This window comes from Esox lucius, chromosome 13 (assembly GCF_011004845.1).
Source record: "Esox lucius isolate fEsoLuc1 chromosome 13, fEsoLuc1.pri, whole genome shotgun sequence".
Lineage (NCBI taxonomy): Eukaryota > Metazoa > Chordata > Actinopteri > Esociformes > Esocidae > Esox > Esox lucius.
Window position 1 is genome coordinate 33,494,190 of NC_047581.1, and position 27,753 is coordinate 33,521,942.

Below are 27,753 nucleotides of genomic sequence, written 5' to 3' on the forward strand. Positions count from 1 at the left end.
GTAGGTGTGACGACTTCAGTAAGTTTGCCAATAGCGTTTGGTTTTACCGTGTCGTCACAAATCAATACGCCCAGTCATCGCGCGTTTTCCCCACAAGGGCGTGTCTAGCGGCCACCATTATTTTTTTGAGTAAATAAGGTAATATTAATACACTTCTTGTAGCGTCGAAAAACCGCACCTTCGTTTAAGTACATGAACTGGGATGTCTGCAACGGACTGGTACGCGCATAAATCCCTCGGACAAGGAATATACTGGATCCAAGAGAAGTTTTTCGAATCGTCCAACAGAGCTAATATTTGGCTTCTCCGGGGATCTCACCAAGACGTAGTGATAGACACAGGCTTGGGTTTGAGGAGCTTACCTGATTACATTAACGCGAAAGGTCTGCTTGGAGAAGACCCGCAGCGAAAGAACCCCCTCCTGGCCATCGCCACCCACGCCCACTTCGACCACTCAGGTGGTCTGCATCAGTTCCAACAGGTCGGTGTACACAGTGCAGAGGTTGATGCGTTGGCTAGCGGGGACAACTTCGAGACGGTCACCTGGCTGTCCGACAGAGAGATTGTCCAGGCTCCTTGGCCGGGATGGAGAGCCAGCCAGTACAGAGTCAATGCTGTGCAACCAACACATATACTACAAGAAGGTAGGCCAATAATTGAACAATACAATCTTCAGACCTCCGTCTACACACCAATGTATTGGTATGATTTGAACAAGAAAGCTCGACCTTTTTTGTTTTACAGTATTCAGGAAGGAGATAAGAATAATGGTCAATAGGAATATAATTACACAGCCCCATAACGGATGTCTCCTTTCTCCTTGTTGCAGAAAATCTACTTAGCATTCAGTACATTTTATACTCTGCATCCCATAGGGGAATGCATACTGCAGAGTAGAATTGGCAGAGCACCAACACAGACTTCCCATCGCAGGCACGCACGACCCCTCCCTGTCTCACACAGTTTCTCTATAATCAATCACATTAGCTCAATCAAAGTGAGAAGTCAATTGCTGAAGGATATATCTCTGACTGCATATTCTTGAGATGAGGTGCCACACCTTGTAATTTTATTAACTCTGTTACCCAACGTGAACTGGGAGTTGTTGCTAAAAAGGGGTCCATATGAGGCATTGTTTATGGTCCTGGCTTGTGTGAATGAGGGTAGCACACCCTCATAGCGGTTGTGAGAGAAATATTCTGCTTTCAAGGTTGATTCCTTGTTCATTTTATTTCAACCTAGGGCGTACAGCATACTAGACCCATGCCATATGATTTCCACAAGATTTTATAAGCAAACAAAGGCCTGCTCTTCACAGCTTGAGAAGGAGAAAGTTCTAGATATCAGACCACAAGTTATCTTCTTGTTAGGAAAACGCTCTAAAATTCCTAATTCGTTTACTTCATTACAGCAATGCGTTTTGATCCATTTCGTGTTTCATGTTCAAATTTTGCCAATCATGACAAAGTTGTAGGAAACTCCCCTACCAGCGTCCCGTCTCGTTTGTGCAGCGGTCAGTACATTTCTGCTGTGTCAGTACTGCAATGCAGTTGGAATATCTTATTGCTAAAAGTGTCCAATTCTCCCCCATCTCGCCCTCTGCGGTCTTCCTCAGGTGATGTCATCAACCTCGGCGACAGGCAGCTGACAGTGCTGCACATGCCGGGTCACTCCCGGGGCAGCATCTGTCTGCACGACGGGGACAACAGGATGCTCTTCAGCGGGGACGTGGTCTACGACGGCGACATGATCGACTGGCTGCCGACCAGCCAGGTGAGTGACTACATCAGCAGCTGTGAGCGCCTGCTGGGCCTGGTGGACAGCGAGCAGGTGGACCAGGTCATGCCGGGACACTACCACACGTTTGGCGCCAAGCGGCTCCACCGGATCGCCTCAGGGTACATCAACAGAGCCGGCACCTGCCCGGCACGGTTCTCCACGTTCGCCTGGAAGACCTTGGCCAGTCTGGCGCTGCGGGCCTCCAACACGCCCAGGGTTTGCTAACCTTTGGGAGAGGGTGGCGTCCCTGCGTTGGTAATGGCGCAGAGGTAGACTAGACTGGGCGGCTGTGAGGGGCGGACATTAGCCACCGGTTCAACAAGCGGGATTTCCTCGTGTCGTCAATCAGAACCTAATGGGATCCAACCTCGGTGTGATTTGGACGTTTTAAGTTATTCATCAAAACGCACCCTCCCCCCCCTTAGTTTTCACTGGGCTGTGATTGGCATTATATTGGTATCCCATTATAGACTGGAAAATAAAGCTTAAATATAATAAAGATTAATATAAGTGCTGGTTTTTAAATCTTAAGTTGTGAGATGTTTAAAATGTCCGTCTTAACCCAGGTATCTTGGAACCCTCCGCAGAGAACATGCCTGTTTTAGCCCTGCATTAACACAACTGGTCGGACCAATCAATAGCTGAACAATTTGAAGTAGACATATGCAACCTTAGGAACAAACAGAGTAACACTAACTTAGAGGAAATTATGTTCCAGCTCACCACCCAAGGCCTGGATTCTTTTTTTTTTTCCAGCAACGGTACATCTTCATTCCTCACTCTTTATATTCCACACCATATATCTGACAGTGGTAGAAACCCCCTATAGCGAAGAGTTCAGGCCAATCCAACAGTTTCCTACCCATGTTTATTATCAGTCATGGAGACCTATGGGCTTGGACTACTTGCAGAGTATTAAAGTCATATCTAGGAAAACAGCTCTTATTCAATATAAATGGTTTAAATTAATAGAATATGAATACGGTCTAAATCTATGTATATTTTTACACTATGTTGGCATGCACATTTTTATTAGTGTTTTTTTTGTAAGTAAAATGCATTGTAAATAAAATATGCTGGCATACATTTTAACTAATCTGACAGTTTGTAACAGTCTTCCATAGATGGGGCATGTAATTTGTCTTCTACATATCAAACTGCACAGTTTCTACTGTGGTTGATAATACTACACCCTATAATTTGCGCAGAAACAATGAAAACTGTTCAAAACCGATAAACGATGTGGCCCAGCAGTTTAAGCAGCAGCCTCCAGGGCACATGTACTGTAGAGCGGGTTGGTTTCAGCCCATCGCTCTTTCAGCAGGAACATCACACCTTTCCAATGAAGCGTAAAAACATCGGGGGGGAAATGGTACCTTTAAAGTGTTAAATCATTTATTATTATTATGTTACATATATAGACATGACTGGCAGTTCCTATCACTTTCTCCCATGGGATGACTAGCATGCCTGTTAACACGGGACACTGGCAAGGTTAGCATTCAAGGTAATCTACACTGGTACTGGTCTGCAGTCATCTGTTACAACAATATATCAATACAGCTGTATTTATAACAAAATCAGTCATCTTTTAAAACAATATATCAATATAATAGCTGTATTTATAACAAAACCAATAATGTAAAATGTAATTTAACAAAATGGAAGACAATAAAACAGTTTTTGTTAACTTACAAAAAAAACTTTACAGTAACAAACGCCACTTGGAAGCATTTAAAGTTGTTTTCACTGTTAAAAAAAAACGAGGAGCCAGCCGAGCTCTTGGAAAACTGTAAACCGTTACAGCCTATAGCCCATGGAGAACACAGATGCATGAGGAAATTGATAGGCTTCACTTTCAACAGGGACAAACACTACAGTTATCTGGTTGGTGCTTCTTATCTCATTAGGTAAATGACAGCATGATCATAGGCCTATAGAAAAAAAACAAAAAGCATCACAACATGTGCGACAGAACAATATTTCCTGTATTGCGTATTTCACAGATTGTGATGTCCCATAATGCACTGGAGCAACGTTTTAGGACCACTACAGGGCATAATGGTAACTGTACCACCAATTAAGCTATAGAAGAGAGAGAGAGGGAGGAGTGGGAGTTCCTAAACACACAGATGTACATCCTCAGGTTTTACACTCTTAAATACATGCTTTAACATTAGACAACTTTTAACTGGACTAGATTATGTTTAAATAACCTTGAATTGACATTCCAATGGGACATGAGAAATGCTGTAACCCATTTTTGGATGGAACTGATCACCTACCTGCACACAGGGTTTGAACTAGCAACACAGACCTCCCTCCCTACGAGTAGATTTAATCAGCCTAGTCGGGTTGTTAGGTTTTATTGAGATTAGCAAGGACATCAGAAGGACATTCATGTGCCCTTATGATCCAAAACCTTCCATAACCAAAGTCTAGGAGATTTAAATGTCAGTACATTTGCACAAAATATTTCGATGAGGCAATATAGCACAAGAATAAGTATGGCTTCTCATGATCGTTTAGTAAAACACCTTTGGCTTACTTAAATTATAATAAATTTACAAGCTAATGTAGTTGTAACAATGTCACCTTGAAAACGATTTAACTAGTTGGTCTACAGTGTGTCTTCACAAGGGTTGTCCTCAGAGCCTTCAGTAACAGAGAAAGTGACCCTGACATCTCCAGTAGTAGAGGGGGGGGGGTACTGCTGTGGCATTATGTCGAGCTTTCAATTCAATTATTTTCAGAGCAGTTTAGATGTCAAACGATGCATTCCTTGACTTGGAGCACAATCATGCAATAAACTAAATTGGCGCAAAAGCATATCCAGGGGACTTTTTCGGTCAGAATTGACTTGATATTACAGGTGACAGGTGGTGTAGCAGTGTGTGAGTCTTCAAGGTAAAAACAACCACATTCAGCCGTTAACATTCTACCAGAGGACACTGAGCACATCCCCCAGAGTAACTCAACTTGGCCACAGGCTCGCCGACCCAGACTGAACACTGCAAACACATTACTCACTCCTCCAGATACAACACGTCCAGCTTATGATGAACAAACAGGATGCAATAAAACATGTTTTCACTGAGGGCATAGCTCGGCGAACTGACGAGCAAGCTCTAGCCTGCCAGACACCGCCGTTCCAGTTGGTGGTCCGTGAAAGTGTGCCGTCAACAATGACACTTGGACGACACGTCTCCAGGCCTTCGTGTTAAGTTCTTCCAGTTAATACCAGGACTCTCGTCAGCGAACGTCTGGGAGCGGCTTCCATCCGGCCGCGCTCCTACCAGGACACACTGGGCGATGTGGAGGTCTGAGGTGATGTCATCCGTTGGCCCGCGGGTCAGATGACTGGGGCTCTCTGCGTTGGGCTATACCTGGCTTTGGAGCCAGTTCCGGGGATCCAGTTTGGCCCTCATGCTCCTGAGGCTCCGGCGGGCCGAGGAGGGGCGCGAGAAAGGGGAGCTGTCCAGTGACTCCGGGCTGCGGCGGCCCTCGCTGGAGCTGTTGCTTGAGGTGGAGCTGGAACAGGACAGGGTGGCCTGGGAGACCCGCTGGGCCGGGATTGGGGTGAGGGAGGAGGTGGGGGGCTGACAGGAGCACTGCAACGCCCCTCCGTAACCCCTGCCCCTGAGGGTGCTGAGCTTGGCGTCCAGGGAGAGGGTGCGCGGGCGGAAGCGCGACGAGGGGAGGGAGAGAGGCTCGGCCAAGCCGCCGTGCCGGGAACAGGGGCTGGTGCTGCAGGGGCTGTCGCTGTCCGAGGTCAGGCTGGCGTCCGAGGAGAGCAGGCTGGGCCGGGGGCAGCGCGAGGGGCTCAGGGGACTGCGGGGGAGGCGGCGGGGGGTGCGGGGGCTGTGGCCGGCCAGCCGGGGGGATCGCTGGCGTCCGGGCGACTCCGCGAACAGGGACATCCAGGGAGGAGAGGTCCCCAGCTGGCTTCTCAGCTCCAGCTCCTGCATCCGCCGGGTCAGGATGTCCGTCACCGTGCCGATGTCACCGGCGGTGTCAATAACTGAGAGGAGCAGACGGAGGTCGTTAGGTCACGGCAGAGACACACGGGGGAACAAGGCAAGTGTGGCCGAAACAGACCACTGGGGTCCGGGGGGCCTGAACATCACCTGTCGTTGTAATAGGAGGAGAGCAGAGCGCGAATCTCAGCGGACACAGCGTTATCCTGCAGCAGGAGACCCTGACAGGAAGGCGTGGTCAGGGGGGCTAGGGTCCGGTGGGGGGGGTGTTTCATGCATTTATGGGCAGGGCGAAATTAAATGGGGATGTGTTATTTGGGGGAATTGAAGTGTGCATGGCAAGGTTAAAAGGAGTTCATGTAGGTTGCATGGAGGTTGGTGTTTGGTTGGAGTGTAAACATAACCAGGGTGATGTGGGATAATGTAGGCAATGGAAAAAGAGGGGGTGAAAGGTCAGGGAAGAGAGACGGGGCAAAGATAACCAAAAGGGGAAAATGGAAACACACAAGGAGAGAAAGAGGAGAAGAAAGGAAGGGAGACAGTGAGTCAGGCATGTCAAAGACTTCCACCCGCAGAGCAGAGCAGAGATGGCAGGCAGCAGAGTCTATGGCCACAGTGCCATTAGAAGAATCAATCAGAAACACACATGCTGTTAAGGACAGGGTCTGTCTTCCTCTAGGTAGATCTTTGATTTCTGGAGTCCTATTCATATTTTATCATAGTAAATCTGTACTGCATGTTCAACTGTAATGACACGATCCATTTAGATGCATCATACATTGAGATGATCCATACCATTGACTAATCCATGTTCAGTAACAGCGCCAGCGGTCTTACCCATCTCGTGGTAAAGGGAGCCCTGTTTCGACGTGACAAGGGCTGCTTTCCGGGGCGACGGCAGGTCGATCTTCATCAGGTCGTCACAACACTGCTTCCATTGGCCTGTGGGGAGAAAGAAGACCTCAGTCAGCTCCCCGGATCCAACCCAGAGGCAAAACACCGGCAAAGACGCCAAGAGCCGATCAAGGGCTGTTCTCCCCGCGGCGGCGTGGTGAGAGCCGTACTCATGTCGTAGAAGTGTTGCCAGAAGGCCTCCATCCAGCGGTGCGTCTCCTGGCGGCTGTCTGCCGACACGGTGTGTGTCACCTCCTCTCCTCCGTACAGGTTGCTGATGCTGATGCTCTGGACGTTACTGTCTGGGTCCTTTTCAGACGCACGAATTCTAGTCTCCTAGAACACACACACACAGACACACACACACAGACACACACAGACAGGGGGAGTTGTTGACTTAATGGGCAATGGTTGTAATTGATCATTTACTTGGTAGGCAGGCAGTTTTCTAGCTAGTGGCTCAGCACACTGACTCAGTGTCTATAGTGTATGTCAAGGACAGTGGCTAGATACTATACACAAATCAGACTCACGCATGCACACGTATTTCAATACTACAACAAAGATAAGTATGGAAATATTTTCCCGCCATCAATCCACAGTACATGAATGCACATGCTGACATAGAAACAGTCAATGTCGTATAAATCAAGTTTGCTCAATTAAACCTCAGTCTTAAGTCTTTCCCAGCTACCCACTTAAAATATTTGTACTGTAATGTAATGTGTCTCGCCACCAGTAGGTGGCAACAGTGCTCCATTCACCTTGATCCCAGGAGCAGAGCAGTCAGAGCTGCTGATTGATGAGTGATTTTACATAATGATTACACAAAGATTTTACGTCCGCCTGATGCTGAAACACTTCTTCATGGTTCAGGACTCTGAGGCCCTGGGGTCCCAAAGACTGTGAGTCACGATAATGAATCGCCACAGACAGAGAGAGCGATGAACATCTGCCCTTGGGCACGTGGGTGAGAACTGGAACGCGGTTCTTACATGAGTATGAGTCTGCTTTAAAAGGGGATTGGTGTTTCTTGCCTTTGGGACTTTTACATACTTACGTATACCTACTGATTCTTGAATATAGGCGCTTTATTGGTAGATGGACAGCTGAACTATCCCTTTAACTATGTGAATAAATTAAAGATGGAGGTTAAAGCCGGGGGCAGGTCTGACCATCCACTGACCTTGTTGATGGCGATGGTAAAAGCTGGCTCAACATTAGACTCGATGTCCTCCTGTCGATGGTAACAGGAAAGGTTTGTCCCTTTAAGGACACCGTAGACATTTGTGCTACTCTGAGGGTCACCTCCCAACTGCTGTGAGAGACAGAAAGGCTAATTAGAGGGAAGCAAGGAAGGAAGGAAGCAAGGAAGAAAAAGGAACGATGGACAAAAGGGACAAAGGAGAAAATCCTGCTCCAACTTTCCGTGACCACACACACACACACACACCCACACACACACCCCCCCCCCACACACACACACACACACACACTCACCTTGACCTTCAAACAGCCGCTCATCATCTGTTGGTTCATACAGTCTGGTTGAGCAGCGAGGCGACAACACACACTGCCGTAGAGAGGAACCCAGTATGTACACTCCTCTACACGGGCGGAGGGGCGGAGTGATGGAGGGGGAGAAAGAAAGACTGAGCGTTGCGACAAAATAAATACAATGTGCATCAACCCCACAACAGTCCTGCACAGGCACCCACACAGACGCGCACACACGCACAGGCGCGCACACACACAGGTGTGCACAAACATGTGCATTCACACACGCACACAAAGACATGCACACTCAGTCTGCAGCAGGGAATAAAAGTATCAGAGCTCCAGGGGAGAGCAAAGACCAACACTGGATAGCCAGTGAAACTTCACTAGAGATGTAAGGGGCAATGAATGGGTGTCTCCAGCTCTTAAAACAGCCACATCAGATTAACACAGCTTCATGACCTTGAACTTAACACTCTCAGATACCTGCTGGGATACAGGAACAGATGGATACAGACAGAGGGGTTGATGAGAGGGGGATGAAGGAGAGAGAGAGAGAGAACGCCTCGGACGGAGTGACCGAAAAACAGCTGATAGAAGTCCCAACTACAGCCGGTCACCGATACTACACACCCACACTTGTGACCTACCGTTGCCTGAGGTGATGAGGTCATGGGTGCGGAAGTTGTCCTGGACGTGTGCCAGGGACAGGGAGGTATGGGCCAGCAGGTGGTACTTGGGGCCCCTGTAGTGGGACACAGAAGCACCGGTGAGTCACGGGACGCTGGGACCAAACACCAACAACGGCACGGCTGCTGTGTGCGCGCCACTCTAAACACACGTGTAACACGCCAGCCCCACCAAAAGGGCGGGCCAGCGTGTCTGCCTGTCTACGCATCATAAAGCCACCTACGCCACGGCGGGTACCGGGAGCAGCAGCGTGGCCCCCCCTCCAGTGGGGCTGCCGGCGCCGGGGTCCACGGCGGCCCGGAGCTTCTTCCCCGCCGAGCGGCCCAGAGAGCTGCTGAGTTTGCTGGCTAGTTTCCTGGGCGTGCTGCCTGCCGAGTAGTCTTCCTCCGAGCTGCAGCTGTACAGCTCCACGCGGAGGTCGAAGCCCGGGCTGGCCTCGTTGCTGCACGCCGCGGAACACACAGAGACACGCGTCAGAGGCATGCATCTTGGGCATGCAGTTCAGTCATGCATCTCACATGAACAAGGAATGAGTGTGCACACAATGCATTGTTTAAGAATGTAAACTTGTGAAAGCTTGTCACATGTTGTCACATGTTATGTACTAAAGGTAATATGCATTGAGATGTACATCTAAATTATATTTAAATAGTTTTCAAACTGAAAAGCCGTCCCGATAACTTGTCAAAGTGGTTTACACAGACAAGCCATTTCTGACATTTCTCCCATATTTTGACCAATCAGATCTGCTCTTTTGCAAATACTTGGGCAAACCGGTTTAAACACAGCGTTCCAGAAACCACAGAAAACGGAGCCTTACAAGACAATGGTGTTGTCAAAGCAGATGTCGGTGAGTGTCCGGTCTACCATCACCATGTCAGTATCGTGGATCTCCCCTCCCATCTGGAGTAAACAGAACACAGCACACCGATGCAGCTCTGAGGGAAGGGCAGGGGGGAGAGACAGGGAGAGAGAGGCAGGGAGAGAAAAGAGGCAGGGAGAGAAAGGAGGAGAAGAAAGAGACGGAGATAAGAGAGAGACAGGGATAGAAGAAAGAGAGAGGAGAGGGAGGGAGAGAGGAGAGGGACGGATGGGAGAGACAGGGAATGTGAGTGAGAAAAGCTGCATATGGAAGACATTTGATTTGACTACATTTGACTAGGTTTCCCCACTTCAAAAGTCCTTGGCAGCAATGGGCATCATCTGCACCCTCCATGAATATTTTACACAAACAGACAGGCCGACAGAGTGGAGAATTGTGGGTAGGCAGACCGAAGGACTGGAGAATTGTGGGTGTGGCTCCCACACAGGAGCAGCTGTTGGTTTTTGAATGCCAGTACTGTGAAAGTCAGGCCCAAGAAGCTTTAAGAGGGTTTTTCATATACAGTGTATTGAATGAGTCTCATTTTAAACTCAGTGTAGTTTAGAGTTTAGCACATGCGTGTGTGTTGGTTGGTTGGTTGGTTGATGTGTCAATAGCGCACGTTGTACTTGTCCTCCTGAGCTTGGTTATCCTCCCACTGCAGATAACAACCCTAACGAATGGGCACATTAAGCTCCACCAGGACTCTCCAGGTACTGGTTTCTGGTCACATTACTATTCAGAAAGGTCTATTAGTTCATGCAGATTAATTTCTTCCAGTTGTCAATGACCTCACTAAGGATTTGTATTCAGCACATTTTCACATTTTAACCCTTTCATGTTGTCAACTTAATCATAACACAGCAGCATCATGAAAACCCTTAGAACTACAGTATCCATAACACAGCTAAATACTAAATACTTTTAGAACTACAATACCCATAAAACAATGGTAACATATGACCAGGGTTGGATAGGTTACTTTTTAAATGTAATCTGTTACAGTTACAAGTTCTGTCCACGTACGTAATCAGTAACAACTTTCGGATTACTCAAACTCCGTAACATAAACTGATTATTTTGAATTACTTTTAGATTACTTACATATTTAAGAGGCATTAGAGACAAATAGCAATATTATCCATTGAACCTTTTGCGGGATCAGTCAATGTTAAGAGTTTACATTGCTGGAATTTGAATATTACCTTATGGGTTGTACTGTAACTTTGAAAAGGATTTCTAAACCATTGTGTTCTACTTCAATATGACTGGGCTACATCTCTACACTACACGTCCTATGGCATTACTTGTATTGCGTTACTCTCTGCATATGACAATGCTGGCTCAATAATTCTCATCATGCACTAAGCAATAAGGCACAAAGGGATGTGTGGTATATGGACAACATAGCACAACTAACAGCTGTTGGTAGACAGGATGCCTTGCTGAATGCCTGGTCACAGCGCTTAACGGTGGTACATAGGCAATACACCACAAAACCCCAGGATGCCTTATTGCTCATATAAATCAGTTACCAATGCAATTAGAGCATTAGAAAGTGATGTGATGTCATACCCGTGGTAAGCGGCCTCACGTACCACAAATTAGTCCAGGAATTCCTATCTAGAGGGAACATGTTGAAGTGGCTACAAGAAACAATTTCTTCTGGTCTGGTCCGGGCAACACTAAGGAGGTTATACATTATCACATCTACCTGGCTGCTTTCTGCTGCATGTTTGCTCATAAGGCTGTTACAAGGGCCCTATTTTACAGAGCATTTAGAACTACAATACCCGTGACACAACAGTGCCATAAGAGCCCCTAGAGCTACAATAACCATATCCTTATCCAGGACAGGCCTGTGCTGCAGTAGTGGCAGAGCCAAAGAACACAGAACAGAAGTGTGTTGTTTGCACAGCACATTTGGATGCCAGGGTACACCACGCCAAATCACTCACTGAAGGAATGTCTGCTGAATGGTGAGCAGCAGACTACCAAGAGGAGGACGGAAAACATGTTCACTGTTGCAGGTGCCATACAGAGCTCAAGACCAACACGTCGTAAAAAGCGCATTAACCAGTCTTTTGCTTATAGTTAGCCTCTAAGCATCTGATCTAAGATCAGCGGTCCATGTAATCTAATCAGAATTGCTTTTATCTGCTGAGGACATCTGCACATCCCCAGAAATGTACTTGGTGTGAAGGTATAAGCGTAATATAATATCCATTTTAAACTAAAAGGAGTTGGTGATCCTAGTTCGGCACTAACTCTGGGTGGTGCTGTGGATGAGAGCCCAGCTCTGCATAGTTTTGTGCATCTGGTTTCACACCAGTTCACTCCAAATTAAATCTGATTCACATGGCTTCCCTCACTCAGCTGACCCACTCTGCATCTCCTCAGACAAACTCAAGAGCGACGGATAACAACACATGAATCATTGATGAGTCGATTCACACCAGTTCTGGCACACTGATTCCTCACCTCCTTTGTTCTTGAAGTACTCCGTGTCCTTCCACATGAGAGGGATCCGCAGATCTGCAATGACAAACCACCGACAGTCAGTGAAATCAGACGAAATAAGCAGGTGGAAACACACACACACACAGACACACACACACACACACACACACACACTAATTATATCTCCTCCCACCATGCAATCACTGTCATAGTAGCAGATAACCAGCATGTGTCTGGAGCACAGTATGAGGGTGATACATTTGGATGTCTAGCCTGAGTCCAAGCTCTAAGCCACTAGCTAAATGGTTTCCTGTCTAGCCAGTCAATCAATGATAAATCACAACTATTGTTCCGAATATTAACAACTCCCTTTGTTTCTCTTGTCTGTGTGGTGTGTGTCAGTGTGTCTGAGCGGTGTGTATCAGTGTGTCCGTGTGGTGTGTGTCAGTGTGTCCGTGTGGTGTGTGTCAGTGTGTCCGTGTGGTGTGTGTCCGTGTTGGTGTGTGTCCGTGTTGGTGTGTGTCCGTGTTGGTGTGTGTTCGTGTTGGTGTGTGTCCGTGTTGGTGTGTGTCCGTGTTGGTGTGTGTTCGTGTTGGTGTGTGTCCGTGTTGGTGTGTGTCCGTGTGTGTCCGTGTTGGTGTGTGTTGGTGTTGGTGTGTGTCCGTGTTGGTGTGTGTCTGAGCGGTGTGCCTTCATGCTGTGACCAGTCCCAGACACAGACAGACAGATAGAAAAAGAGAGACAGACAGCCCCACTCTCCTCCAGCTGACCCAGAGCAGTTGAAAATAATCCTGTAATTACGGTTCCCTGAAAGCCCCTTTCCCACATTCTCCCACACACATCCACACTCCCACATTCTCCCGTCAACCCATCCCCCTCCCAGCCCTCCCCCCCAGCCCATTTCTTCCTCATTATTCCCTCACTTAAGGCTGGAGTACACCTCGTTTGCAGAGTGCCTTTCAACCATTTGTCTCACGCTTTTGAGCGGAGTGTGCTCGCATACTTCTAACCTTTCACTTTGAAAAAAAGAGCAGGGAAGAAGGGGAAAGTGCTCGTAATACCCGGGACAAAACGACTGACCAATCACAGCATGTGAACTTAAGTGATCAGAAAGAAAGCCAGAAAATGAACCCTGTGCGGAACAGCCAAAATCCTGCCCCTTCCCAGTCAAAATCGACCAAATCCCTGCTGAAGCCCCCCTTTCCAGCTGGAAGTATACGTTAACCCTTAGAGCTCTAAGCCCTCCCACAACCCTCCCCCCTCCCTCTCTCCCCACGGGGGAGGTCACGGTCTGCACTGACACGTTAATAATGAGGAAATGACACATGCGTGACCGGGATCAGGAGTTACGATGGCCGTTTGTCACAGACTGACACGCGCCTTTACACACACACACACACACGCACGCACGCACGCACGCACAACTGGATCCTACCTGAGATGGCCACCTTGCCCTTACAAGGCCGTCTGTCGTCCGTTGGCCCTGCCTCCGACGACCTGGGAGAGACGCAAACATGTCCACCATGTGACAGTAAACCAAGGGGAATGAGCCAATCACGCACCACGACCCCGGTCCCATGCCACGCCCCCTCGCCCTTTGCCCTCTAACCTTCGTGCGACCCTCTGCATGACCTGGGCCTCCTTCATCCTCTGCAGCTCGGACATGTAGGCCATGATGCGGGTGTTGCAGGTCAGCAGGCTCTTCGAGGCCTCCAGGGCCTGGTCCCTCTGGGTGCACGCGGCTAGCAGCTTGCAGGCGCCGTCGCGCATCCGGATCTCATGGTCAATCTTCTTCTGGATGTCGCTGTCCTGCGGGGGGCAGAGAGAGATGGGACAGGTCGTCAGGCGAGATGGGTTAGGGTGTTTGTGTTAGTGTGTCGAGCGGCGCTCAGAAGGAAGGCACGGAGGAGTGACAGACGCGGTTGTCTGAGTAATGGCGTGCGTGTGCATGTGCATACGTGTCATCACCCTGAAAGCTTTCTGGTGTGTGTGTGGTGAGGCGTGTGTGGTGAGGCGTGGTCGGGGCACAAGGTGTTGAAGGCAGAAGCTGTAAATATGCCCTTGCCCTTCAACCCCCTCAGTCCCTCTCACTCTGTCCCTCAGTCCCTCTCACTCTGTCCCTCAGTCCCTCTCACTCTGTCCCTCAGTCCCTCTCACTCTGTCCCTCAGTCCCCCTCACTCTGTCCCTCAGTCCCCCTCACTCTGTCCCTCAGTCCCTCTCACTCTGTCCCTCAGTCCCCCTCACGAAGTCCCCCTCTCTGTCCCGCACTGTCCCCATCTCTCCCTCTGTCCCGCACTGTCCCCCTGTCCGTCTCCCTTTCAAGCCATTCCACAATCTTCCCATTCTCTCTTCCCATCCTTATTCTTCTCAAACACTGCAAAGGAAATGAGTGTGGCTTGGAGCCATTTTCCGACACGTGGAGCCATTTTGGTTTTCTTGGACCTCGTGGTTTCATGCATCCTGGACCACAGATGTCTGATGCCATACCAGGCTGTATTCAGTAAACTATCATGCTCCCTAATAACACAGCGAAGGATGAAACCACAATGGCTTTACATGGTGGTAAAAGCTAAACACACTAACAGCTCTAAATCAAACACGTCCACATTCATCCTGCAGCCAAACCAAGCAAGCAATCGCAGTGGGTGTAAACCAACAATGTTTCAATAAAGTCATTGGGCTCAGGAGCACAAAATATAAATAATCTCCATAAACAATGATATTCCTGCACTTTTAATGTTCAAGGTGTTTCTGAGGTCCAAGATAGGATGTGTGTTCGTATGGAAAACGGCCAAGAGCAATAACGCCAAGTACACTGCTCAGAAATATTTAGGGAACACAAAATCACAGTATAACATTAAGTCAAATTAAACTTTAGGGATATCAATGTGTCCAGTTAGGAAGCATAAGTGATTGTGAATCAGTGTCACCTGCTTTGGTGCAAAAGAAAGGGACAACAGGTGCACGGTGGAGGCAACAGCAAGACAACCCCCAAAAAGGGAATGGTTTTGCAGGTGGTGGTCACGGATAGTTGCTCTCTCCTTATCCTGACTGGATCTTCTCTAGTTTTGTGTTTTGCTAGTGTCCTTGTCACTACTGGTAGTATGAGGCGGTACCTGCAGCCCATTCAGGTTGCACAGGTACTCCAGCTCCTCCAGGATGGCACATCCATACATGCCGTCACAAGAAGGTTTGCTGTGTCTCCCAGTACAATCTCAAGCGCATGGAGGAGATACCAGGAGACCTCCAGCGGGCTACTGGTGTGCAAGTTTCTGACATGACTGTCAGAAACAAACTCTGTGAGGGTGACGTGAGGGCCTAATGTCCTGTAGTGGGAACTGTGCTCACAGCATCGTGCAGCTCGATTGGCATTCACCAGAGAACACCAGAATTGTCAGGTCCGCCATTGGCAGATGAGAGCAGGTCTGGGGAGGCATTTCTTTGGTGGGTCACACAGACCTCCACGTGCAAGCCAACTGTACCCTGACTGCTGTTAGGTACTGGGAAGATATCCTCAGACCCATCGTCAGACCTTACACTGGTGCAGTGGGCCCAGGGTTTCACCTGGTGCATCACTTTCCCCAGACCTGTATCCAATTGAGAACCTCATGTATCAGGGCATCCGACGCCACCAAGTAGCGTCACAGACTGACCAGAAGCTCACTGATGCTGGGAGGAGATCCGCCGGGACACAATCCACGGTCTCATCAGGAGCATGCCCAGACGTTGTTGTGAGTGCATACAGGCACCGTACACACTACTGAGTCACATTATGAGTTGCAACAGCCTGTGATTTCAATTGTTTACTTAGATTGTCGGTGTGAGTTTGAATACAGCCCTCAATCGGTTGATGGTTCTGGTTTCCATTGACTGTTGTTACGTCATTTTGTTCTCAACGAATTACACAATGTACAGTAAAGAGTTTCATCTTTAATATATTTCCTTCATCGGGGCCCGATGTGTGATTTAAGTGTTCCCTTCATTGTTTTGAGCGGTGTATATCTTTCCATTGTTCATTCCAGACACGATCCCTGCTGGAGCAGAGCTGACTGGCTGAACACCAAACAAAGGATCAGTATTCCACCATTTTCCTACAAACTCCTAAATCAAGAAGGAAAACAAGACAGCACCAGGGAAGGAACTGGAGGCGGCAGTTACAACGCGAGTGTGCCCGTTCGTGCATGTGCATGCGCACGCATGCGTGTCTGTGCTTTATGACCGTGTGACAAGTGTGAGAATAACAGTGGCATCCGTGTATGTGTGTGAGATCTATTTATGTATGAAGTCAACGTCAACACAAGAATCAGAAACTATTTATTTGCCAAGTATGTTTGCACATAGATTGAGACTTATAGTGCTGACAGGCAGCCAGCAATAGACAGCGAACAAACAGAACACAGGCACCGTTAACCATCTCATCACAGCAGCGGGCCGAAGCCGATCCAAAACAGACCGTGATGGAAGACGGAACATGACCCAGACCTGAACCAGATCTGTCCGGGACATTGGGTTTACTCAGAATCCTGAAAGTGCTGGTTCCCACGCTGATATTGTCCTCCTGAAGACGGTGGATGATGGTGCCCCGGGAAACATGTGAAGACAAAAATTACCGTCCCAGACGTTTCCACCACGTTGGTTCGATGTTTAGGGCCGTGGGACTCACTCAGCCGTCAGAGATGAGATCCACCAGGATGGGACCATCAGCTACCACGAATCATTTCACAGGTGCATCGTAGGAGGTGCAGTCCTGTGTGTTGAGTGAGTAGAGGGGGGAACCAGTCCAAGACAGAGGTGTCTGGTCAGGACGTCCGTGTCCCACCAGCAGATAAGCGTTGGACACATTCAACTGGGAGAGTTTGCGGTGTGGAAGGTTCTCAATGATTTTGCCGAGTACTGCACTGGTGACTATGAAGTTTGGTTGTCGATATGTCAGAGGATGTGGTGAAGGCCTGTGTTTGACGCAGCATTCACAGGTCTACCAGCTACATGTTATAACCGCAAGGCGGACATCAGTGGTGGTTCCAATGTGGGAACGGACCGGACACTCAAAGGTTTCCCTGACAACCTTGGCCAGTCACTGACGGTCCTCACAGAGGATGGAGGGGGTGGAGTGGGACTGGAGCTGTAGGGTAAAGTTCATAGATCCAGAGATTGGTCCAAAAAAAAAAAACAGGGGATGTGTGCTAGAACTTTCACAGAACCAAGTAGGACAGCAGTAAACCTGAGGATTCCCCATGTCTAGCCTCTTCCTCCCAAGCAGCTTCCCCGTCTCAACAGGCAGGAAATGGCTTCCTCCTCCGGGGCTGCCCCGAGAGGAAAACACAGACACTTGGCTTTTGACCTCCCTCCGTACCACCGCTTAATGTGCATACGACGGGCGCACACTGAAAACGTCCCACGCACGTATTAGTGAACCTACGAGTGAACACATACACGCAGATCACCAGACCACCTCGCTTTCAGCACCGCTGCCAAGTGAGTGGCCACGCCAGCGAGCCATGCAAGGGGGTGAGAGTGCCAGGCAAAGGGGTGGGAGTTGTGTTTGGTGTGTGTGTGGGGGGGGTATTACAGGGACCAGTCTGTTCCCAGGTAATGAAGCATGAGTGTTGAAAATGAGCCCAAATGGGAATAATTGAGAGAGATGGAATCTTCCGGAATCAGCTGCCTGTCTATTTACGAGTGTTGGAGGGAGGAAGATAAATAGACAGTCTGTGTGTGTGTGCGCTGATCCCTGGTGTATGCAAGGTGTTGACAGTCTCACTGTGGCCAGTGTGAACCCAGAGCTGTGAAAGCCCCGGGGGTGTCACACTGGCCCAGATGGTCTTAATGCCGTGTTTGGGTAATGTTGTTCCGCTTGGTTAAGCTTTCATGACCAGCCTCACCTCTGACCCCTGACCAATACCCAGGCTCACAGACTGGACCCTGCAGCCAAAGACGGCCAGATATCAACAACATCAGCTCAGGAGCAGCCACAATGTGAAGCTCACCTTCTGCAACTGATATGATAGACAGTTCAATCAGTGTGTGAGTTTGTGTGTGTGTGTGTGTGTGTGTGTGTGTTTGTGCATGTGCAAGTGTTGATGCTGCATGTGTCTGTTTGCCATTGTTTCAGAATGAATGCATGAACGTGCGTGCGTGCGTTGCGAGAGAGAGCCTGCCGTATCAGAGTGTCATTAAGTGTGTCAACTGGGACAAGCGGTGTCTGGCTGGACACTCCAATCCGTGGCAAAGCCCAGACGGCTCACCCTGAATAAAGGCGAGGACCGCGAGGTCACTTCCTGCCTTCGCTGCACGGGTATCCTGTCTGTCTGTTGCATAAGCCCTGACTGAGCAGAGCAGCTGAGTTCTCTAGGAAGAGGGGGAGGGAGTCGGGAGTACGGGTGAGTGTTTGAGAGGGAAAAAGAGGGAAACTGTGGGGTAGTTCCCCTGTAGGGGTTAAGGACTGACAGGGAGTGAGGGCAGGAGACAAGATGGACAGATGGAAACAGATTGATGGATGGATGGCTAGCCTGATGGACACCAGAAGCATCCTGAGCCTATTAAGACAGTGCTGTAGGGCCAAAACCTACACGGTGACCAGAGAGGAACAGTACTGGGTGTTAGAGTGGAGCCGTGGGAGGGAGAGACCACAACCGAAGACCCACAGACAGCCTCGTTCACCGACCGTCTGCACCAATCAGCATAGAGTGAACAACCCGTCCTCTAAAAGAACGCAGATTCGATCAGTCATGATTGGCAAACCTGTCACGAAACGTCTGACGGAGTACGCACACTCACCGAGCTGAATTCCCAACCGCGCCCATACATCAGGGTTTTGGTGACTGAAGCTAACTGGCTTCCAATTAGTCAGCCACAACTATGTCCCTGCCCACTCCACCCAGATCACTTCCTCTGCTTCTCCCTTTCATACTCCACTGGCTCCCCCCTCTCTCACACCCGAGGCATGGCTGTGGTGGCGGGGAGGACAGGGGCAGGGCCAGTTGAGGAGGACAGGGGCAGGGCCAGTTGAGGAGACTGGTTGGTGTTGGATTTGTTTACAAGGGGCGAGAGGAACGCACAGCAGCAGATAAACCCCTCTCATTCACACACACACACACACACACACACAAACACCTTTTCGGTCAATCTGACAAATCTCGGTCGGAAATTGGTGTGTTTCAACTGAATCAGAAACCGCCACGAATGCACGTGACCGAATTCCACCAGACGCAAACAGACAACACAAACTTTCAAATGAGCCTCATCTTGGACTGTACACACGGTTTGTGAGATTCACAGAGCAGTCCATTTGCAAAGAGGTCACTCTGCTCTCCGGGTCACGGTCCTCTGTTCAGAGCGTTTTCCAGATCAGTGCCAGGGTTCTGATGACACTGAAACCTAAAGCGTTCAAACGGGGGAATGTTCAAACGGGGGAATAGGCTTGGTCCGAGGACACATAGGAATGAATCGAAAACAACAGAACACCCACTGGCAGAAAAGGGATTCAATATTTTGCAAACAATGGACTGCTGTAGTCCTGTGAGAGGCGGTGTGTGTGTGTGTGTGTCGGGGGGAGCATGATATGCAGTTAGGGACTGATTCTGCAGCCAGCTGTTCTCACACAAAGACACTGAGTGTTCCAGTACAGATGGCCCCAACTCAGAGGGGGACGAGTGTGTGTGTGTGTGGTGTGTGAGTGAATGAATAAATGTGTGGGTGAATGAGTGAATGTATGTGTGTTTGCATGAGGGAACAAGTGGGAGAGTCCGTGTGTGTGTGTGTGTGTGTGTGTGTGTGTATATATACACTCACCTAAAAGATTATTAGGAACACCATACTAATACTGTGTTTGACCCCTTTTCGCCTTCAGAACGGCCTTAATTCTATGTGGCATTGATTCAACAAGGTGCTGAAAGCATTCTTTAGAAATGTTGGCCCATATTGATAGGATAGCATCTTGCAGTTGATGGAGATTTGTGTGATGCACATCCAGGGCACGAAGCTCCCGTTCCACCACATCCCAAAGATGCTCTATTGGGTTGAGATCTGGTGACAGTGGGGGCCATTTCAGTACAGTGAACTCATTGTCATGTTCAATAAACCAATTAGAAATTATTCAAGCTTTGTGACATGGTGCATTATCCTGCTGGAAGTAGCCATCAGAGGATGGGTACATGGTGGTCATAAAGGGATAGACATGGTCAGAAACAATGCTCAGGTAGGCCGTGGCATTTAAACGATGCCCAATTGGCACTAAGGGGCTTAAAGTGTGCCAAGAAAAAATCCCCCACACCATTACACCACCACCACCAGCCTGCACAGTGGTAACAAGGCATGATGGATCCATGTTCTCACTCAGTTTTACGCCAAATTCTGACTCTACCATCTGAATGTCTCAACAGAAATCGAGACTCATCAGACAAGGCAACATTCTTCCAGTCTTCAACTGTCCAATTTTGGTGAGCTCATGCAAATTGTAGCCTCTTTTTCCTATTTGTAGTGGAGATGAGTGGTACCCGGTGGGGTCTTCTGCTGTTGTAGCCCATCCGCCTCAAGGTTGTGCATGTTGTGGCTTAACAAATGCTTTGCTGCATACCTCGGTTCTAACAAGTGGTTATTTCAGTCAAAGTTGCTCTTCTATCAGCTTGAATCAGTCGGCCCATTCTCCTCTGACCTCTAGCATCAACAAGGCATTTTCGCCCACAGGACTGCCGCATACTGGATGTTTTTGCCTTTTCACACATTCTTTGTAAACCCTAGAAATGGTTGTGCGTGAAAATCCCAGTAACTGAGCAGATTGTGAAATACTCAGACCGGCCCGTCTGGCACCAACAACCATGCCACGCTCAAAATAGCTTAAATCACCTTTCTTTCCCATTCTGACATTCAGTCTGGAGTTCAGGAGATTGTCTTGACCAGGACCACACCCCTAAATGCATTGAAGCAACTGCTATGTGATTGGTTGATTAGATAATTGCATTAATGAGAAATGTAACAGGTGTTCCTAATAATCCTTTAGGTGAGTGTATATGTGACTGTCTGTGTGTGTACAGACAGCTCCAGAATTTTTCTGTCCTCTACAAAAAAGTCAAAAAGGAAGGTTTTGAGTTAGGAACAGAATGCTTAAAATTAAGACACCCCTGCAAATGTAACGCTTCTGTTCCTCACTCAAAACCTTAATTTCAACTTTTTTGGAAAGGAAATAAAAGGTGCAGTGGTCTTTTAATTTTTTCCAGAGCTGTGTATGTGTGTATTACCAAGTAAAGGAAGCTTCTCCATGCCTCCAAACCCCAGGATGGTATGAGGAGAGCCACACAACAACACCGTCATTCACTTAGAGTACACAGTGGCAGCCAAGGCCTGGCCTGGCCTGCTCTGAGACCAACCCCGGCTAGCCTCCTTTTACTGCATTGGCGAAACAAAGAACGGAGTCTCTGCTGAATGAGCACTGGGTCAGATTCTAAACCCATGCTTCAGCAGTTCCTGGGCACTGGAGGCTCCCAAAGATTCAGCAGTTCCTGGGCACTGGAGGCTCCCAAAGATTCAGCAGTTCCTGGGCACTGGAGGCTCCCATGCTTCAGCAGTTCCTGGGCACTGGAGACTCCCATGCTTCAGCAGTTCCTGGGCACTGGCGACTCCCATGCTTCAGCAGTTCCTGGGCACTGGAGACTCCCATGCTTCAGCAGTTTACGGTAACATTTTATAAATTATAGATTAAGTCTATAACACAACAAAATGTGGAGAAAGGGAAGGAATATTTTAAACTGCACTGTAAGATGCTCAGAATAAGAGTCTAAAATTACTAAACTGTTAGTAGCTAAATATTAATTAACTGACATGGATTTTTATGGAGTTCATGACTCCATGAAAATCAGTTACTTTAAATTAGCTTTGTGTTTGGCTGTAAACCATCCCTCAGCTGGATCGGACAGTAATACAGGAAGTCCAGAAGATTACAAAGAGATTTGGCTCTATCAGAATGCTAGGAAAAGCTTCATACCATTGATGGGGTGTGTAATAGACTATTAACACAGGGGTCTGGGCATTTGAGTGTTTGAGCATTTATGCACGAGCTTGCGTAGGCACGGCTGTCCCCGAAACCTGTGAACATGACTTGCAGGGTTCTACGGTCATTGGAACCTACAGCCTCACAAACAGCAAATACAATAACACAACATTCCTCCTCAGTCCTGCCCCCTTTGTGAGAAACAATAATCTACCCATCTCCTCAACTTGTCTCCTTGACTCGCCTCTTTGACTCATCTTGTCTGCTCTCCTACTTAGTCTATTTTGTCTGAAATAACTGATCGGAAACTGGACAGGTAAAAAGGAAATAACCAGTAGATTTCCATTACATTTGCTGTGTCTCTACGGGGAGCAATGCTCATCAAATCAGATAACTTGCCAGAATACAATTTGAATTAGAACGATAAAAACTGAGGTAAGCCCGAGCTCTGTCTCTCTGCAGAGAAAACCTTCTCTATACGACACTGTTCCTTTGTCTGCCAGTCGTAAAGGAATGGGAAAAATCTAATGAGAATAATTGGTGGAACTGATTGTCTGGGAGCTGCAAGAGGCAATTAACGAATTAGATACACGCGCACAAAACCATTATGCACAGCAGAGTGCCTACATAGACACAGAAGGCAGCAGAAGAAGCCTGATTATTGTAGGTTGGCACCAAGCCACTGACTACATGCTCAGAGCTCGGATTCGTTAGCTGATTAGTTGGCTTTTACTGTTAGCTAATGGCAGACAGGGATAAGAGAGGGGAACATTTAAGCCAGGTCTTTGTAAGCCCCTGATAAAAGTCTGATATGATCTCCATCAAGTCTGCCTCGATTCTTCATCTGACCTTAAATTCCACTGTAGAGTTGAAATTCAAAGGGGATTTATAAATACAAGAACATGGGATTCCCAACAATCAGCCATGTTGTCAGAATCACACAGTCATGTTGGTTGACTAACAAATGTTAATGTATTACATATACACGACCGAAAGACAGGAAGAGATGGACAGAGAGAGAGGGAGAGAGAATAGAGATATATATATATACAGGCTGAGGTAGGGACAGACAGAGAAAGGGAGAGAGACCGAGAGAGAACAGTGTGTTCCGGAAAGAGAGAGAGGTCACTCCAGCGGGTTTGTACAGTTAATCTCATTCTTGCTCCTGGGTGCTCTTCTCTAGTCCTGAACACACAAACATTTGTTTTTACTGTCCTTGTGGGGACCAGAGTTATTATTCCCAACTGTCCGTAGACTTTAACTTTTCACCTTAGCCTAACCTGAATAACTTAACCATTGTGCTTCACCTAACCCTAACCCCCATTACCAAAAACTGAAACTAACACCCATTCCCTAAACCTAACCCTAACCCCCATTCACAAAACCTAAAACCCATTCCCTAAACCTAACCCCCATTCCCTAAACCTAAAACTAACCCTCATTCTAACACAAACACAATTGTAACTTTTAGCCAGACACTTAAGCCAAAACAATACTTGTTCAAAACGAGGATAGGAAATGTCCCCATTAATCACCGTGATTAAAAATGTTGGGGAGCCCCGCCCCAACCACAATATCGTTAATTCAGAAACGCACACACGCACTCTCCCTCGCTGCTCGAGGCCGAATGGCGCCCTCTAATCCTGGGCTTTTCTCTGTGATTGAAAACATGGATGAGGAAATCAGAGCTAATCAGATGAGCCAGTCTAACTGGCCGCCCCCTCCCCCCTCAGACCCGCCCTCCTCTAATACAGATTCCCAACACACTGCAGGGGGCCTGAGGGCCCTGGGGGCACAACACACACACACAAACAAAATGAAAAACTCGCACAGCATGACCTAACATTCCAACATGACACAGGCACACAGCAGGATAATTTAACACAAAAACAGTGAGTGAAAATGCCATGCTCTGTAAGACCAATCTCATTGGGTTGGGCCTCTAAAGCACTGATGCCACTCCCATCTTTCAAATATAGCCAGACACAGACCATTATAGACAGAGTTATGCTCAAAAGTTTGCATATCCTTGAAGAATTGTAAATATACGTACCATTAGTAAAGAAAACATGAGTGAGCAGGCAAAACCCATGTCTTTTATTTTTTTACTGGATTCACATTCAACTGTAGGTCATAACGGAATGGCACAATCCTAAAACAAAACATGGCAACAAAGAAAAAAATTAACTGACCCCTGTCCAAAAGTCTGCATATCCTTAGTTCTTAATACTGTGTATTGCCTCCTTTAGCGTCAATGACAGCGTGCAGTCTTTTGTAATAGTTGTATATGAGGCCCCTAACTCTTGCAGGTGGTATAGCTGACCATTCGTCTAGGCATAATACCTCCAAGTCATGCAAAGTCTTTGGTCGTCTTGAATGAACCGCACGTTTGAGATCTCCCCAGAGTGGCTCAATGATGTGATGGCCACTCCAGAACCTTCACCTTTTTCTGCTGTAACCACTGCTGTAACCACTGGAGGGTCAACTTGTCAACCACTGGAGGGACTTTCCAGTCATTGTCATGCTGGAAAGTCCAAGAGCGTCCCATGCGCAGCTTTCGTCTGCCAGTATTTTCTGATAACATACTGCATTCATCTTGCCATCAATTTTCACAAAATTCCCTGTGCCTTTAGAGCTCACACACCCCCAAAACATCAGTGAGCCCCAACCATGCTTCACAGTGGGGATGGTATTCAGTTCACTAAAGGCCTTGTTGACCCCTCTCCAAACATAGCGCTTATGGTTGTGACCATAAAGCTCTATTTTGGTCTTTTCACTCCAATTTACAGTGTGCCAGAAGCTGTGAGGCATGTCAACGTATTGTAACCAGGTTTTTTGTGGCCTTGGCGCTGTAAAGGCTTCATTCTGGCAACTCGACCATGCAGCTCATATTTGTTATCGTCATATGGTGCTCATTGAAACAACCACACCGTCTTTTTCCAGAGCAGCCTGTATTTCTCCTGAGGTTACCGGTGGGTTTTTCCTTGTATCCCAAACAATTCTCCTGGCAGTTTTGGCAGATATCTTTCTTGGTCTACCTGTCACGGCTGACAAGGTATTTATCTAGAGCTGGTATGGAAACTCGTGTGCGTGAGCTATTCAGATAAACTTCCACAGGACTTTGTTGTTAAAAAGGGTAAAAAACAAAGAATACATTTATTTCACGTAGCTTTGTACATACAAAATTCCTACTTTGTAATGACTCTCAACAACAGAAGTTAATCTTAAATAAAGCTGAACTAAAGCGTCACAACGCACTACGAGTTTCCAAACGAGCTCTAGCTAAATACCTTGTCAGCCGCGACATAGTAAGAAAACTGTATTGCTCCCAAGCTAAGACCTTACCAGTAACCGGCAGTGGCAGAAACACAACAATAACAGTGGCATGACACCTATTTCCTCATAAAGTGCCAGTTCCCTATTTACCAAGTAAATACACAATCATCCTAATGGAGTTTAACCATGCACAGTAATCTAAGGACTAACAGTAAATTATTACCAACCATTATGAAATAACAATATACACAATGCAAAAAACAAATATGCACTATATATATACACAGTGGGGAGAACAAGTATTAGATACACTGCCGATTTTGCAGGTTTTACTACTTACAAAGCATGTAGAGGTCTGTATCATAGGTACACTTCAACTGTGAGAGACAGAATCTAAAACAAAAATCCAGAAAATCACATTGTATGACTTTTAAGTAATTAATTTGCATTTTATTGCATGACATAAGTATTTGATCCCCTACCAACCAGTAAGAATTCCAGCTCTCACAGACCTGTTTGTTTTTCTTTAAGATGCCCTCCTGTTCTTTTTACCTGTATTAACTGCACCTGTTTGAACTCGTTACCTGTATAAAAGACACCTGTCCACACAATCAAACAGACTCCAACCTCTCCACAATGGCCAAGACCACAGAGCTGTGTAAGGACATCTGGGATAAAATTGTAGACCTGCACAAGGCTGGGATGGGCTACAGGACAATAGGCAAGCAGCTTGGTGAGAAGGCAGCAACTGTTGGCGCAATTATTAGAAAAGGGATGAAGTTCAAGATGACGGTCAATCTCCCTCAGTCTGGGGCTCCATGCAAGATCTCACCTCATGGGGCATCAATGATCACGAGGAAGATGAGGGATCAGCCCAGAACTACACAGCAGGATCTGGTCAATGACCTGAAGAGAGCTGGGACCACAGTCTCAAAGAAAACCATTAGTAACACTACGCCGTCATGGATTAAAATCCTGCAGCGCACGCAAGTTCCCCCTGCTCAAGCCAGCGCATGTCCAGGCATGTCTGAAGTTTGCCAATGACCATCTGGATTATCCAGAGGAGGAATGGGAAAAGGTCATGTGGTCTGATGAGACAAAAATAGAGCTTTTTGGTCTAAACTCCACTCGCGTTTGGAAGAAGAAGGATGAGTACAACCCCAAGAACATCATCCCAACCGTGAAGCATGGAGGTGGAAACATCATTCTTTGGGGATGCTTTTCTGCAAAGGGGACAGGACGACTGCACCTTATTGAGGGGAGGATGGATGGGGCCATGTATCGTGAGATCTTGGCCAACAACCTCCTTCCCTCAGTAAGAGCATTGAAGATGGGTTGTGGCTGGGTCTTCCAGCATGACATGACCCAAAACACACAGCGAGGGCAACTAAAGAGTGGCTTCGTAAGAAGCATCTCAAGGTCCTGAAGTGGCCTAGCCAGTCTCCAGACCTGAACCCAATAAAAAATCTTTGGAGGGAGCTGAAAGTCCTTATTGCCCAGCGACAGCCCCAACACCTGAAGGATCTGGAGAAGGTCTGTATGGAGGAGTGGGCCAAAATCCCTGCTGCAGTGTGTGCAAACCTGGTCAAGAACTACAGGAAACGTATGATCTCTGTAATTGCAAACACAGGTTTCTGTACCAAATATTAAGTTGTGCTTTTCTGATGTATCAAATACTTATGTCATGCAATAAAATGCAAATTAATTACTTAAAAATCATACAATGTAATTTTCTGGATATTTGTTTTAGATTCCGTCAGACTTCTACATGCTTTGTAAGTGGGAAAACCTGCAAAATCGGCAGTATATATACTTGTTCTCCCCACTGTGTATATGTATATGTGTATATATATGAAATATAGTTGTGCTCATAAGTTAGAAAAAAAATGAATACTGTTTTGTTCTGTGATTCCGATAATTCTTTCACAAGACAGGATTTATAGTGCATCATACCATCTTCTTCCGCTTATCCGGGGCCGGGTCGCGGGGGCAGCAGTCTAAGCAGGGATGCCCAGACTTCCCTCTCCCCAGACACTTCCTCCAGCTCTTCCGGGGGGACACAGAGGCGTTCCCAGGCCAGCCGGGAGACATAGTCCCTCCAGCGTGTCCTAGGTCTTCCCCGGGGTCTCTTCCCGGTGGGACGGGACCGGAACACCTTCCCAGGAAGGCGTTCCGGAGGCATCCAAAACAGATGCCCAAGCCACCTCAGCTGACCCCTCTCGATGTGGAGGAGCAGCGGCTCTACTCTGAGCTCCTCCCGGGTGACCGAGCTTCTCACCCTCTCTAAGGGATCGCCCAGCCACCCTTTCTCCGCAGGATTTATAGTGCCCCA

At 47.7% G+C, this 27,753-nt stretch overlaps 2 protein-coding genes across 7 annotated transcripts in view; one reads left to right on the plus strand and one right to left on the minus strand.

The window, feature by feature from the left end:
• Window positions 1-64: 64 nt before the first annotated feature.
• Window positions 65-2,797, plus strand: mblac2 (metallo-beta-lactamase domain containing 2). Its single transcript, XM_010864845.4, has 2 exons — window positions 65-644; window positions 1,616-2,797. The coding sequence occupies exons 1-2, from the start codon at window positions 203-205 to the stop codon at window positions 2,002-2,004; spliced, it is 831 nt and encodes a 276-aa protein (XP_010863147.1). The 5' UTR covers window positions 65-202; the 3' UTR covers window positions 2,005-2,797.
• A 355-nt stretch (window positions 2,798-3,152) lies between these two features.
• Window positions 3,153-27,753, minus strand: part of rtkn (rhotekin) — a 62,167-nt gene continuing 37,566 nt past the window's right edge. For 3 of the 6 annotated variants that reach the window (XM_013136855.2, XM_013136857.3, XM_013136859.3), the window contains exons 2-12: window positions 13,769-13,968; window positions 13,595-13,656; window positions 12,181-12,234; window positions 9,658-9,775; window positions 9,061-9,279; window positions 8,798-8,892; window positions 8,151-8,257; window positions 7,837-7,968; window positions 6,821-6,986; window positions 6,594-6,698; window positions 3,153-5,800 (exon numbers count right to left, since the gene is read on the minus strand). In XM_013136855.2, coding sequence (XP_012992309.1) covers window positions 5,160-5,800; window positions 6,594-6,698; window positions 6,821-6,986; window positions 7,837-7,968; window positions 8,151-8,257; window positions 8,798-8,892; window positions 9,061-9,279; window positions 9,658-9,775; window positions 12,181-12,234; window positions 13,595-13,656; window positions 13,769-13,968 — 1,899 coding nt within the window. In that variant the 3' untranslated portion in view covers window positions 3,153-5,159. Of the gene's footprint in view, window positions 5,801-5,906; window positions 6,004-6,593; window positions 6,699-6,820; window positions 6,987-7,836; window positions 7,969-8,150; window positions 8,258-8,797; window positions 8,893-9,060; window positions 9,280-9,657; window positions 9,776-12,180; window positions 12,235-13,594; window positions 13,657-13,768; window positions 13,969-27,753 lie in introns of all 6 variants that reach the window. The other 3 variants (XM_013136856.2, XM_013136858.3, XM_020052802.2) reach the window with 2 other exon arrangements.

Excerpts from the sequence above, each read along its gene's own strand:
- mblac2 (XM_010864845.4), top strand. The coding sequence starts at position 203 with ATGTCTGCAACGGACTGGTACGCGCATAAATCCCTCGGACAAGGAATA. Across the intron at positions 645-1,615 it reads AACACATATACTACAAGAAG|GTGATGTCATCAACCTCGGC; the intron begins GTAGGCCAATAA and ends GGTCTTCCTCAG.